This window comes from Metopolophium dirhodum, chromosome 6 (genome assembly GCF_019925205.1).
Source record: "Metopolophium dirhodum isolate CAU chromosome 6, ASM1992520v1, whole genome shotgun sequence".
In the NCBI taxonomy this organism is placed as follows: Eukaryota; Metazoa; Arthropoda; class Insecta; order Hemiptera; family Aphididae; genus Metopolophium; species Metopolophium dirhodum.
Genome location: NC_083565.1, coordinates 39131394 through 39145583, shown reverse-complemented (window position 1 = coordinate 39145583; position 14190 = coordinate 39131394). Strand labels below are relative to the sequence as shown.

At 31.8% G+C, this 14190-nt stretch overlaps 1 protein-coding gene across 1 annotated transcript in view; it reads left to right on the top strand.

Moving 5' to 3' along the window:
* LOC132947011 (protein O-mannosyl-transferase Tmtc3-like) overlaps positions 1–14190 on the top strand; it is a 59500-nt gene that overhangs the window by 14351 nt on the left and 30959 nt on the right. The window contains 3 exon segments of the mRNA XM_061017176.1: positions 2989–3073; positions 8397–8496; positions 8613–8728. Of these exon segments, the coding sequence (XP_060873159.1) occupies positions 2989–3073; positions 8397–8496; positions 8613–8728 (301 nt within the window).

The following is a 14190-nucleotide window of genomic DNA, read 5'->3' as shown; positions in this document are numbered from 1 at the left end:
TCAGTTTTTAAATATATTATGCACATTTATTCGGCATGAAAATAGAGCGAGAATGCTTAATAAATCATCATGTACATAATTCAATTAAATTATTTTTAAAATTTAACGAAATATGTTATCAAAGTGTTAAAAAAAACAATGTGTATAATATTTTGTCGGGGTCTGCCTATATGATTTGCAATGCATATTGGTAAAAAGAATTTTCAACTTTTAGCTCGATAGTATAATAATACTATATTTCTTATGTTTGTTTAAATATGGTACGATGTCGTAGTTCATAAGTTATACCCAACTCGAAAAGAAAAGTTTCGCACTTCTAATTTACTTAACTTTTATAACTCTTCATTGTTCATCGGTGATGATCAAATAACTTTTAATATTTTATGATATACATTGTACTATATATCATAATAAATATACACCATTAGGTTCCCATGTATTATTAAAGGCAGGCTTAACCATTGTATTTTGGTCGCCGGAAAATTATTACCCTTTCACACCCTTCCCGCGCCCTTTTAAGGGTTATTTTCACTTTCTTTTGTCCATAGTTCAACGGCGTTTTGCACACGTTTTAATCGATCCGCCCCATCCCCGTGCATAAGTATTACAATAAAGATAATATAGCCACTTAAAAGATATGGAAAAACTCTTTTCAAATAATATGGAACGAACTACTATTATTAATCACGATTATATTTTATGCCCTCTGAGAGGGCTGCAGTGTTCTTCGTTTCGACGACACACCGACTATATATATATTGTACGCACTAAACGCATGTTACATCATGCTCTGCATAGCAGATAGGTAGAAAATTAGTTTTTTTAGGGTTCTTCTGTTACACAATCGCATAAATTATAATAAATTGTATTTTAACGATATCAAAATAAGGATCTTTAAACAAAGGTAAATTACACATGAAGGTATAGTTTGTTTATAGGTACCTACTTTGTATTCAAAGAAAATAATTGAAACCGTTAGCCAATAGGTAGGTATACTTGACGCAAATTTGTAACAAATAGTTTCAGACGTATATTTTAAAACCTACTTTTTCAACTGAATATTTTTCGTTCATAATTTACATATCAATTAAACACAATTTCTGTCCAGCATAAATTTACGGGTTCCTGCAGCATACTCGTCCAGAGACCATTAGCATTTTAATGTCTCCTCCCACTCTATTTCCTACGATTTGCATATCTAGCTGCAATGGGTCTATGCGCAGAACGCTGCCCCCATGCTAATTTCGAGAATTTCAATTTTTGACCGAGTCCCTAAATAAGTCGATCGTCTTAGATGATATTGATATGTTATTTATTTAATTTATCGTTGTTTTGCATAACATATTATAATTTTCTGCCAATAATATATTTTGATATATATAAAATTGCTCCTTTAGGCTAAACGAATAATATTACTATCAGTTGCATACGCTTTTGAGCCATATGCCTTTAAACTATGAACAGCGCTTTGAGAGAGAGAGAGAGAGAGAGAGGGAGAGAGAATTCGGCTACGTTATAGAGTGAGCGAGAAATGAAAAAGTAGTAAAATACAGTGTTTTTACAGCGAAAATTGTGTTACAATAAAATATCGTTGATCGTTAATATGTTTTATTGATAACTCGATAAATTGTGGTTACTTATTACTGATATTACTTAAAGAAAATGGAAAAAAAAAAGTGTAGTATTTCGTCCACGATTCACTGTACTTGATGTTCTTTCCCTCTCAGTTATATACTCGTCGAACATTGAGGGCAGGCCGGAGTGGAATGCGTTGTCCATAGTTTCTTTGATTTGGACAAACTACAGTAAAACCTCGATAACTCGAAGGAATATCTTCGCCCCTGCATTTTAATAAATACACACAATTTTTTCTACAACTCGAATTTATTTTGTCACCCCCAACCGATTTGATATCATTGTAAAACTTGTGGAAAAACCAATATACTCTTGGCTCAGCTTCTCATAATTTAACAGTATTATACGCATGCTTTGTAATAGAATTGTAATCTGTGTCTATAATCGTTCTTTAGTTCTCAACATTTTCGAAAAAAAAAACACATTAATGTAATTGTTTTTACGACAAACAATACAATAGCAACAGAAATATTTTTGAAAAATCTGTCAGTTAGTAGTAATAATATATTGTGTTTGTTAAATCTAACAAATTATTATGATTTAAAATTGATTATCGATTATTTCAATCGTTCATTAGTTTTTATTTAAATATATTGTTATTCTTTTTATGCACCAATTTTGTATTTTTCAATGTCACGTTTTGTTAACTTTCGTTTTATTTTTCGTGAGTTTGATTTAACGTTAGTACGTCCAAACTCTATCAGCCTTATAAATAAAACAACAAGTCACACCTCGCCTATAGGTATACATTGTTACAATATTATGTTTTATTTATTTTTCGTTCGAGATTTTTTTCCGTCCGGTATTGGCTTTTTTTTTATCAAGAATGCGCTCCCGGGGTATTCTTGCTTACGCGCAAACAAACAAAGTTGACGAACGGTCATAATTCTTTTTAAAACTAAACTTCGACCATATTTTCTTATTTCGTATACCTTTTAAACAATTAAATTATACTGCGGACGAGGATTTATTCTTAGATACTTCAACACTTCTGCAGTGGGACCTCACGATACATTTCTTAGGGGATATTATTATATAGGTACTTACGGTAAAAGTTGGGTATCCACATTATATCCATTTATCGTATTTTCATATTATGATATTGTTATTATTACGTCTTATCGTAGATGGAAATGTATAATATAATTATTTGATATATATATATACATATATATAATATTATATTATATATAGTCTCATTAAGTCTAATATGTTTTTTATTATATTATATTATTTCACCACCGCCGTCCAACGACGTCTCATTTTTTCCCCATTAAAAAATATTTCATGTTCAGTAAATATACTTTAACAATGTATTCATGTACGTTTTTTTTTTTGTTATTTATTTTACAGAGTCTGTCATACCATAATGGCGTCCGAGTTCACTAGTTTTATGGCTGCCATGCTTTTTGCTATTCACCCCATACACACAGAGGCCGTAAGTATTATTCAGTTATTTATATTTATTATAAGCTATATAAAATCGCGTGTTTATTTTGGGGTATTAACACTGTAAATATTTTTATAATGAATAAAACCCGAAGGGAAATTTAATCTTTGACTACCATGACATTTTCATAAACTATATACGTCTTCATGACATGTATATAGTATATACATAAAAAAAAATATATTGCAATTTAAAACGTTATCTAATTAAATTTAATGTACAATATACGCATGATACAACCCGGTCCTCGCATGAATTTGATTTTAAAATGTTTTATTTTTTTGATATGTTATTACAATAGGTACCTACTTAATATAATTTCTCAATAAAATTATCTTACTGTATTTTTTTCAATAAGTATAATAACTTATGGTTTGAATAAAAATTAATAGTTTAAAATAATAATACTTAAACTATAGGTAGGTACTAAAATCAAATTCACTGACTATAGTATTCATATCTATCAATCTAAAACACATAATATCTTGTTTTAAATTTATTACGCATAATGTTTAATTAAAAATGCATTAATTAACAACTATGGAGATCACAGGTGCCTAAACAACCATACAAATCATTAAAAAAAATCGACAAAATATTATAAGTAGAATAGGAATCTGAATTTTAATTATTTAGCTAACAAACAGCTATTCTGTGGTCGAAGTTTAAAAGATCAAAAAACCAAAAAAACGCATAGTTATTTTTTGTTTATTTCATTATTACACTTTTGTAGATTTTACGGATACGTTACGGATACACGTTGTTTGATTTTGAACAAAGTGTATTTTTCTAAACCTACTTTTTGATATTCAAACAAAAGTGAAAAACTATTGCACTGTCAATAGTTATATCACACTATCATATAGGTATATCAATATAATTTATCGATGATTGCAAACACTTATATATTTTAGTGAATTCCGTCGTTTCAGTTTACACAACACACTGCCGTGTATGTAATATAAAATGTCACGGAATGGTACAAACATCCGTCTAGGGGGAGTTGATTTGCATACGACGTACGCCGTCCGTCGGGCGGAGACGCTGCGAGCGATTTGAGCGCATTAATAGGCTTGCGCCCTCACTAGTTGCGTGTCGAGGGTCTTGCAGGTTAAAAAAAAAGGAAAAAAGAAAAAGAAAGAAAGCCACGAGGGAGTAGTGTTTTAATATTATTTTTATTAGCCTCTCGCATAATAACGCCCCATATAGCTCCTCATATATATAATATACAATATATACATATAATATATGGTGTCCCATAAAGTGCACAACTTTTAAATCTGCCACCATTTTTTTTTAATACATATATTGTTGGCAGTCCTGTTCTTATATCTTATCAACAACTACTAATTAAGTCGGAGTACCTAAAAGTAGATACTAGAAATGATAAGAACAGGGCCGCCAACAAAATTTTAAAAAAGTGGAGACAGATTTAAAAGCTGCGCACTTTATGCGACACTCTGTATATAACAGAGTCGAGAAACCAACAACGATATTGATCGGGCGACCCATAATACCTATCCCGTCCCTCATTTGCTATATTATATTATTATATATCGTTCGGCGAAGATCTCGTAAGTCTGTAGATTTCGTGTGTTACCGCGTATACCTACAACACGACTGCGGGCCATAATATACCGAATGTCCATCGGCTGTATCGCGTACGTGCTCGGACCGCAGATACCGGGCGTCAATTTACCGCCGTTCGATATAATATATCTAGGTATAGAGTATATTATATATTTGCGATATTGCAGCGGTTCGACCGGCACGACTGTTCTTCGCGCGTTTCGTCAGCCATTTCGTATTGACATTCGGTGATGGATGAATCCAATATAACGGTCGTTCGCTAAATATAAACATCGACGTTTCAAAACTGATTTATTTGCGTGCTCGTAAAATTCCCCAACACCCCTGGAACGTCTGGTTTTTGTTTTAAACGCGCCGTGTATCGTTATCGACCGCCGAATTTGCGCTTCGTCCGTAGTACAACAGATATTTTCGAATAGATTATACGCATTATGTTCGGACTCAACTTTCGTACATTTGTGTAAACGAACCCCCCCCCCTCCCCGTCTGCTCGGACATTGTATTTACTTAAAACGAGCTTTGTCAGAATAAAACGCGTATTTAACTTTGTAAAATTAATTTCCATTGGCCCGCACCACTGCCATTAGCAATATCATTGACAAACCTTCCTTCGTCTATACCGCAGGTCTCGTTACCTCCTCGGGTCATGCGATTTACTCGTTAAATAGAAAAAACGAAAATCTGATAAAATAATATTATACAAAATTATTAATGTTTTTTAAATGCCAATATAAGCGTATGAATTATAGAATAACTGATGTGTATGGAATTGTATTTAAACTCGTGTTTAATGCCACAGTAAGTAACTAAAAATTTTCTTTTAAATTAACGGGTGTAACAAACACAATATATCTGATCATTTCTCAAAAAATCGGTCGAATGTGTAAAATTGTTTGGAATTATTTTAACTTTCCGTTAGTCGTGGGTGTATGCGTATTCATATACACACAATATTCTATTGAATTCATATAAAGTAAATTAAAACAAATGTTGTTGACAGTTACATATCGCTTGACGTCTCAGCATGAAAGCGACATATTTTAAGACCAGTTAGTATATTATTATATAACTTTAGACGACTGTGCTGTAATTTAAAGTTTAATATCAAACTATTGATGGACAGTAATTAATTTTTTTGCTGTCTTAAAGTTTTGCAGTTACACGCTATCATTCTGCAATGTGAGAAAAAGTTTTGTACACAACTTTCGTCCCTACTCTGTTTTACTGAAACATAGTTTCAAAACTACGGAGTTCTGTAATCGGTAACTTAACAAATCCGTATTCTCGACAAAATGAAGATGTGGAAAACACGATATAAGTGTATTTGAGTGGGCGAAAAAATAAATAATTAACAGCCGAGTATAGAGATAAAAGATGAATTTTACCCTTCTCGATGAAGAGATTAATTGGTTTGACCCCCACAGGTGTAATTGAGTTGTTAGTTGCGAAAAACGAGTGCTCTACAAATACAACCCAAGCGTCGAATGACTAATGAATAATATATAAATGCCGAGTGAAATGTCGTTTGTTCAGAAGTCCACAGGGAATCTTTTCAAGGACATACGGAAAATATCCTGCGACCCGTTTAGAGTATAATTAAACAAACACAGAAAATAGAGGTTTTTTTATAAGTCTTCAGCTGCGCCAAGCTCTGCTGTTATTTGAATATTTAAAAATGAAACTTCGTTGTCGCTTTACGAAAATGATTTGTTCATTTTTTTTTCTACCAACCACCATTATATAAAACTTAGATGTACATAATTCACGATAAGTACCTATCTTTATTATGTGTATTTTTTTCGTAGGTACATAAACAAATCAAATTTACAATTGCTTAAGTAGTTTTGGGTGTTTCGCTAACGCCGCATGTCACTTATCTTTATGTACATACTCGGGAAATGAAAAATACTGACATCAATCGATATTTTTGAATTTCACAAGAATTTTCTAATATATATACTATTATGATTGACGTAACAAAGGGAAAACCAAAGACTCGACAAACCATTTGCAAATTCATTTGTGCCCGTTTTCGAAGACTATATATTGGCATGCATTTGATTTGGGTAAAACACACATGCTATAAATCATCACGCGGACATCTGACAATAGGTGTGGTTTGGCCTACCGATTTTCGTATACAGATATCGCATATATCTCTATATTCCTAAGCGATATCAGTTTTAATTATATGTCCGTAAAATGTACAATCGGTAAATGACAGAGAGAGAGAGAGCGAGAGAGAGAGAAGAATATACATTTTATTCCAATGTGCATTATTACAACGGGGTAATCCTAAATTAATATCTGGCAGTGATACGTCCCCAGGCGAGTGGGTCAATTAAATCTGATTCCGTAATACCCATTGCAACTTCCCATTCGTAAAACGATAGTATTTTGACATTTACACAACAATCAAGCAGTATTACCATATAATTATTACCGATTTTTTTTTTTTTTTAATATTATACCAGTGTTTTAATCGTTTTAATCGAGTTGAAATATTATTGAAGTATAGGTAATATTTTAGAAAATTAGTAAATATACTTATTTTATTAGTGTACGATACAATAATAAATAATTTTGATTTAAAATAAGAATAATGATTTAAGTACATGCATGCAGTGTATTATTAACTATTTTAATAAAATATAAAGTATAAAAATAAATTATTTGGATTAATGTACTTATAGTCAAAATCGTGTTTATTGTTTTTTAAACCTATTCATAGTCTATAAAAAAATGCAACGCTATACTATTTTAGTAGGCACTCAAAAGTCGAAACCACTTATTCCAAACGTTAACTACTATTTTAAATTTCATATCCCTAACATGTCACTTAACGTATGGTTGTTTATTTTATTATGTTAATAACATTAAAAAATCCATGTAACGATGTACAAACTTTTTTACAGTTTGAAAACAAAAATATGAATAAGTATAAAAACTTTAAAATATCAATAAGCTTATAAAATATTAAAAATTATGTTTTTCTAGTCTCGTTTACACAAAAGTTCTTTTAGAGACCGGTGGAAAAAGAATGTCATACGCTTTTATTTATATTCATATCCCGTTTATAATTAAACTTAAATATTTCCGACTACTATACATCAACTTTAACACTTAAAGTATGTAAAAAAAATTTTACATTTTCGAATTAAAACAATTCTAAACAATAATTTTGTGTTTGTACTGTGCATTGTAAAATCATTATATTATAAAAACCATCCCTATTATATAGGTCAGCGAGTAGTTTAGCATAACAATTACAGACATGTTATTAAATTTCGGAAGATTATAATTTCGCTTTGTTCTTCTGATTATGAGATGAGAAAGGATGATTCTAACTAATTGTCATTTAACATGCACGGCTGGGTCATTAGCAAACGACCGGACGATGCAGTGAACAATATAAAGGACAGTATAGAATTAGGCAGGATAAACATTGTTAAAAGAGTAGCTTCAGTAAGAAAATGTTTTATAAAATATCCAGAAATATGAATTCAACAACGAAATAATAGTCAACTGGCTTGTCATTTTTAACTTTTTAAGTTCAAATCCTATATTTGAATAAAATTTTCTGAAAATCGCTTTTATTTTGCGCAATAATCGAATAGGTGTTATACGAATAATATGATGTTGTACCTAATAAACTCCTATAAACTCACTCACTACCTACTTAATAATTTTAATATTTGGTTTTACTTAATATGTCTTATAGGTGACTGGCGTGGTGGGACGAGCAGAAACACTGTCGTCAGTGTTTTACTTATCTGCGTATCTGTTGTATACAGAAGCAACCAAAAGGAAAAAATATTCCGGTAAATAAATTATGGTCTTGTGATTTTTTTATTTCAAACGTGAACAAATTATAAATATAATAAAACGTAATTACTTTGTGTTATTAAAACTCGATGATACAATTATTGCTTTTCAGGATGGAAGCCTCTAACACTTTCTGTGGTTTGCTTGTGCGTAGCTATGCTGTGCAAAGAACAAGGGATCACAATAGCCGGAGTTTGTGCTCTTTATGAAGTTTTCGTCGCACAAAAGGTAAAATTGGTTCATAAATATTTTAATAATGCGCTTTACTAGACTATAAGGACTCAGATTTACAATCGACAATAGTTTAATCAATATATTATAGTTATTAAATTGTATTAGTGACAACAGATTTTAATTATAGTTTTAAAATATCATCGTAATGATTAATTTAATCAACACAACATATTATGTTTTAAGAAATAATTGTACTTATTTTTTTTTTTTTTGGGGGGGGGGGAGATTTAGTTGTTAGTTTTTAACTGATTTTCTTTTAGAAAGATAATTATATTTAATATTCCACATCGAAACAATATTAGAATTTGAAATAGAAATTACTCCGGCTGTCTTCAGCGGTTGTTTCTCAGCAACTGTATATTTTCTATTAGCATAGTTTTCGTGATTGTATTCCGAGGAATTCTAACAGATCTTCGCGGTCCCCACGCATTCCATAAGAGGAACAATTAAATATATTATTATTTATTATAAAACTGTATTACTCGCAGACGTATTATATAGGCACGACTAGACCTAAATAATTGCAATGGGCGCTAAAACTGTGTGAATATCTCACACAGACCCGCCAACAATATTATGCATTACACGAGAGAGCTTTTCTGGCATGCGTTTTTTACTCTAAGAATTAAAACGTTGGCCACGGTTGTAACGTTAGTTTTTTTTGTTGCGAGGATGGAGCATAATAAAATATGATATTATATACATATATCTGACCTTGTTTGCTTAACCCTTTTCCGGATATAGCATTAATTCTTGTTGGATTAATCCCTATATACACCCTGTATTCTTGTTCTGCTCCATCGAGGTATATATATATACCTACCTCTTGTAGCACTATTCATAGTAGAAAAAAAAATGCCCGAGAACTTTTGTAAATAAAGATTTTTTTTTTAAAACCCTTTGGCTAATATTTTTTACAGCCGGCTTAATTTTTTCCATTTTTACTGTGATTAACCGTTTAGGTTCTGAGCGGCAGAGCGAGGAAATTATTGGTTTTATAAATAAGTAATTATAAAGGTTTTTTTTTTCAATTTGCATTAACTCTACGGGCAAGAAGACTGACGATTTTAAAAATTAATTTTCTATCCATTCAATGAGTGTTGTTTTTAAATTAGCTACAGTGATTATTTTATTAGTTATACGTATACAGGTAGGTAGTGAAAATCCAACGCTGTTTTTTTTTTTAATTATTAATATTTTAATTTAATTTTGCATCTACTTTATACAAATTAATTGTTTATTATTTGATAAAAATTTTAATATTTTTTCCACGTATTTCTATATTGAAACAAATTAATTGTATTGAGTGGAATATTATATAAAATATTACTATAATATTATGCCTATTCAAACTTGTTTATTGTTGTACAATTTTATTGGTGTAGGTACCTAAAGTATAGTTATGAAACATTATAGTATTACCCATTCTACCTAACATATTCTGGTTACTTCGTATTGTAACGGAATAAGCACGTTGATGGATTCCATTCATCGTTATTGCGCAACGAAGGATGACTTGAGAATAAATCGAATTAACTCACTTCACTCGCGTTCAAGACAATGTTATTAATCCGGACATAAATCCTGTGGTATTAATGAAATTGCTTATACGCATCTCAAGCAGGCAATAAATTTGTCGTCGAGCATTTAGTGTCGTTATTCGAAAATCGTTGAATAAACTAAATCAGAAATATTTGTCCAGGATAACGGGAAGTAATGTGACTGCCAAAACGGCAATAGTATATTTATACCTGGATAGGAAAATATGACTTAACAGTTTCCAAAATATATATTGTGACAATAGATACCACTGAAACATTTTCGTATTATTTTATTCAAATGGTGACGAATCGGAAGTAATTTTGTATCAAATAGTTTTGCAACTCATTTTTTTAGTAATTTTACTTTTATGTGCGTAGGTACTATGTAACATTCACTGACTCGTCTGAATCTAAAATTTATTCGAAAAAAATGTATAAATATTATTGTTTTAAGTATTGATTTTTAGTTTTACTGGGTACCAGTATTTATGTATATAATATAATATGATTGAAAACAATTTATAAACTTGCTTAGTCGTTTGATTATTTTTGTATTATAATTATGTTTTAACTCTTCAGATTCTTATCGATTTTAATCAATTTGTGTACATAAACATATGTAACATAAACTACACCGTTTACGCTTACTAAAAATAAATGCTTAAATGTCTAAAATCAGATTATCAAAAGTTTGAAATTTTCCTCTGAGTGTTTAATACAATGTGTTTTCAATTGATTTTACAATTCTTAGTACAAGATCCCGTTAAATCTTCGATCGTAAAAAACATAGTCACAATGGTTACGATTGAAATTTATGTAGGACCGAAAAACTTTTAACATACCCACCCTAAAAAAAAAAACCATTATTATATTGGATATTACGCCATTAAATCTTTTTTTCCTTTTTTTTTACTGATGTCCAACAATAGGAGAACTCATGTGTGCGTGTATACGTACAACAACAATAAAAACCCTATGGTGACCCTCGACCGGAGGATCGATCTCGCTGGCCTGCTAAGTATGTTTAAAAATAAATGAAAACCGTATTTAATCATAAAGCATATTATTTATTATAACATTTTTTTTTTATTTTTCTGAAATTGGAAAATGCATGGTTTTTTTTTTTTGGTTTGTTTGGAACAATTGCATTTAAATATTTCTGTGTTCCCTAGATGTCACGGAGAGATAAATCATTAAGCTTGCAGCGCTTAGTTTCTCGTCCCATATCCAGTATTTCCGTAGAATTTATAAGCTATAAACAGGAAATGATATATACCTACGTGAACTGAAATTTGTGTTAACAATGTTTTCACTTGACGTCCTTTACAAACAAATCGTCGTACAAAACGAAACGTGGATGGTATTATCATTGCAGTTGCTAGGAAGTTTACACAAATGTCCCTGTATAAATATAATATAAATGTTCAATCATCATATTATTGTATATACATATACCTAGGTAGAAAATCAATTTTACATTTAATTACACACGAATTAAATATTTGTTTTGCGACTAGCAATATTTCTCCATAGAGATTTGATATTTAGATTTAAAACTAATGTTTGTTTTTATAATATTATAATCGCAATTATGACTTCATACAACCGTGATCTGACTATAGGCGAACTTTCATTTATTAAGTATTTATGCGTTTTATTTCAACTCTAACAATCAGTAGGTACTGCGTTGGTAATAATGGTGCGACCATAATACTATTATATTTAATTCAATAATAATATGAAACTCAAAATATAATAATTATATATCGTGTTAACGTGCAGTTCTTTAAAGTTTAAATAATGTACATTTTTAGCACAACTTAGATTTAAAAATCGAATACCCAGTTGATGATAATATTTCCATTTTAAAATACTTTTAACTTTAATATGTACATTTAATAATAAGTAAACAATATGAAAACTAATAAATATTAAAATACTAAGAAGAGTTTCTTTGAATACATATATACTGACATTACCTATAATGTAACGACTTAAACTAAATATTTTATTGAAATTCGAAACATTTATGCATTCTATTATTTATGATACAAATAGTAAATACTTACATTAAATTGGTTGTAAACCTTTTACAACAAATATGTAGTTGCTGTCTTGTTACATCTCTCTAAGTTCGAAAATCTCATCAATAATAAAATAAAATGTTTTGCAGTTTTGTTGTAGATTCTGAAAAATATATTTTTATAAATCACAATTTTGCTTTCAATATTTTTCTTTGAATATTATCGTTGATTACCCTAACATTTTTTCAACCGCCGAATAATATTGTTATATTATATTATTATACAATATAATTACTAAGAAACATTTTGATGTATTTTTATCTTATCTTTTTCCGATAGTTATACTTAGGTTCTGAGAATAGTTAAAGTTTATAAAAAATAAAATAAAACGGCTTGTTGGAAAACATTATAGCATGTCCCTTGAGGATTGTATAAAGTTTAAAACTATCGAAGTTATCAGTGGAATTGACGTTAACACAATGCGTTATAATGTACACTAACAAAAATATAAATAATAAAATCAACGAAAACAGTCAAAAATCGACTACAACTTCAATATTATAAAATATCATACGCGTAAATCGTCTGATTTTTTTTACTGATAATTCGTCGTCAACCGATACGCCATTTCCGTCATAGCGGTCTTGATTATGTATATTATTATGTGTGACATTGAAAACCGATTCAAACCATGTGGTTCTTTACTGAGCTGCACTGTTGCGGCAGTCATGATATTGTGTTTAAATACAAACATTCCTCTCCCTGTGACGGAATACGGACCGGTAAAAAAAAAAAAAAACGTTTGCGTGTTTGGAACTAGTCAAGGTTACGGCAAAGAGTCGATTATATATAAGAGCGCGTCGTTTCTGTTTAGGCATTAACGTTAATTTTTCACTTTTATGGACGACGAGGAAAAGTTTTCTTTTTTCCTTCGGTACTATACACGGTATAGCCACGACCGCCGCCACCGCCGCCGCCGCCGCTGTCTATCCGTTGGTGTTTAAATTTTAAGCCTTCCATTCCACCGCCCTCGCCCGCAACCCTTCCCGGTCGCGGTGCCTCCACCGACGCCGCCACCGCCGCCGTTGGGAAATTATATTTATTATTCACGGCGGTGATATACACGACGCGTGTATAATATATACGTATACTCTCTCACAATACCAAGTATAGTGGCGGTGAAAAGCACACGAGTTAATTACGAAAGTAAAACGACACGACTAACAACAATAAGCCTCGTCGTCCCCATATATATATACCTACCGTGTTTCTTCACCCCTCGTGTGCTTAAAGTCGTCGGCATCGTCTTGCGGGGCGGAAGACGACGACGACGCGTACGATTTTCTCGTGTAGCACGCACACACGCCGTTCGCCCTAAAAATTGAAAAGTTTTCACAGTCAAGTGGTGGACCTCAGCTGCTGCTGCTGCTGCTGCTGCGCATCGTAGTCGTCGTCGTTATTTCGAGACAAATAAAATTCTATTTACATTCCTCCGCGCTGCTGCCACTCGAGAGGCCGTTAATTGGAAACAGGCGCTTTCTACTGTAAACACAACCCGTGCATTGAATAATTCACCGTCGCGGCGCCCTGTATACTGCACTCCACACTCCGCTCTCGGACATTTCAGGGTTGGTCGAGCAGCACACCCTTGTAATGGCCAATCTAACCCGGGGTATATACCCTTTAGCCCCACCGCCGCCGCCATCGCGCCGAGCCGATAATCTGACGGCGGAGAGCATTTCGATTTCCTCGGCGAAAAAAAGAACGGCCGCGGCCAACGCCCTCTCCCCTCTCCCTCTCCGCGTGCAGCTCATCTCCGCGTAGGTACCTGCGGTATATACGCGCGAAATATATAGAATCTAGTCGTCGTCGTCGTCGCCGACTACGAAGT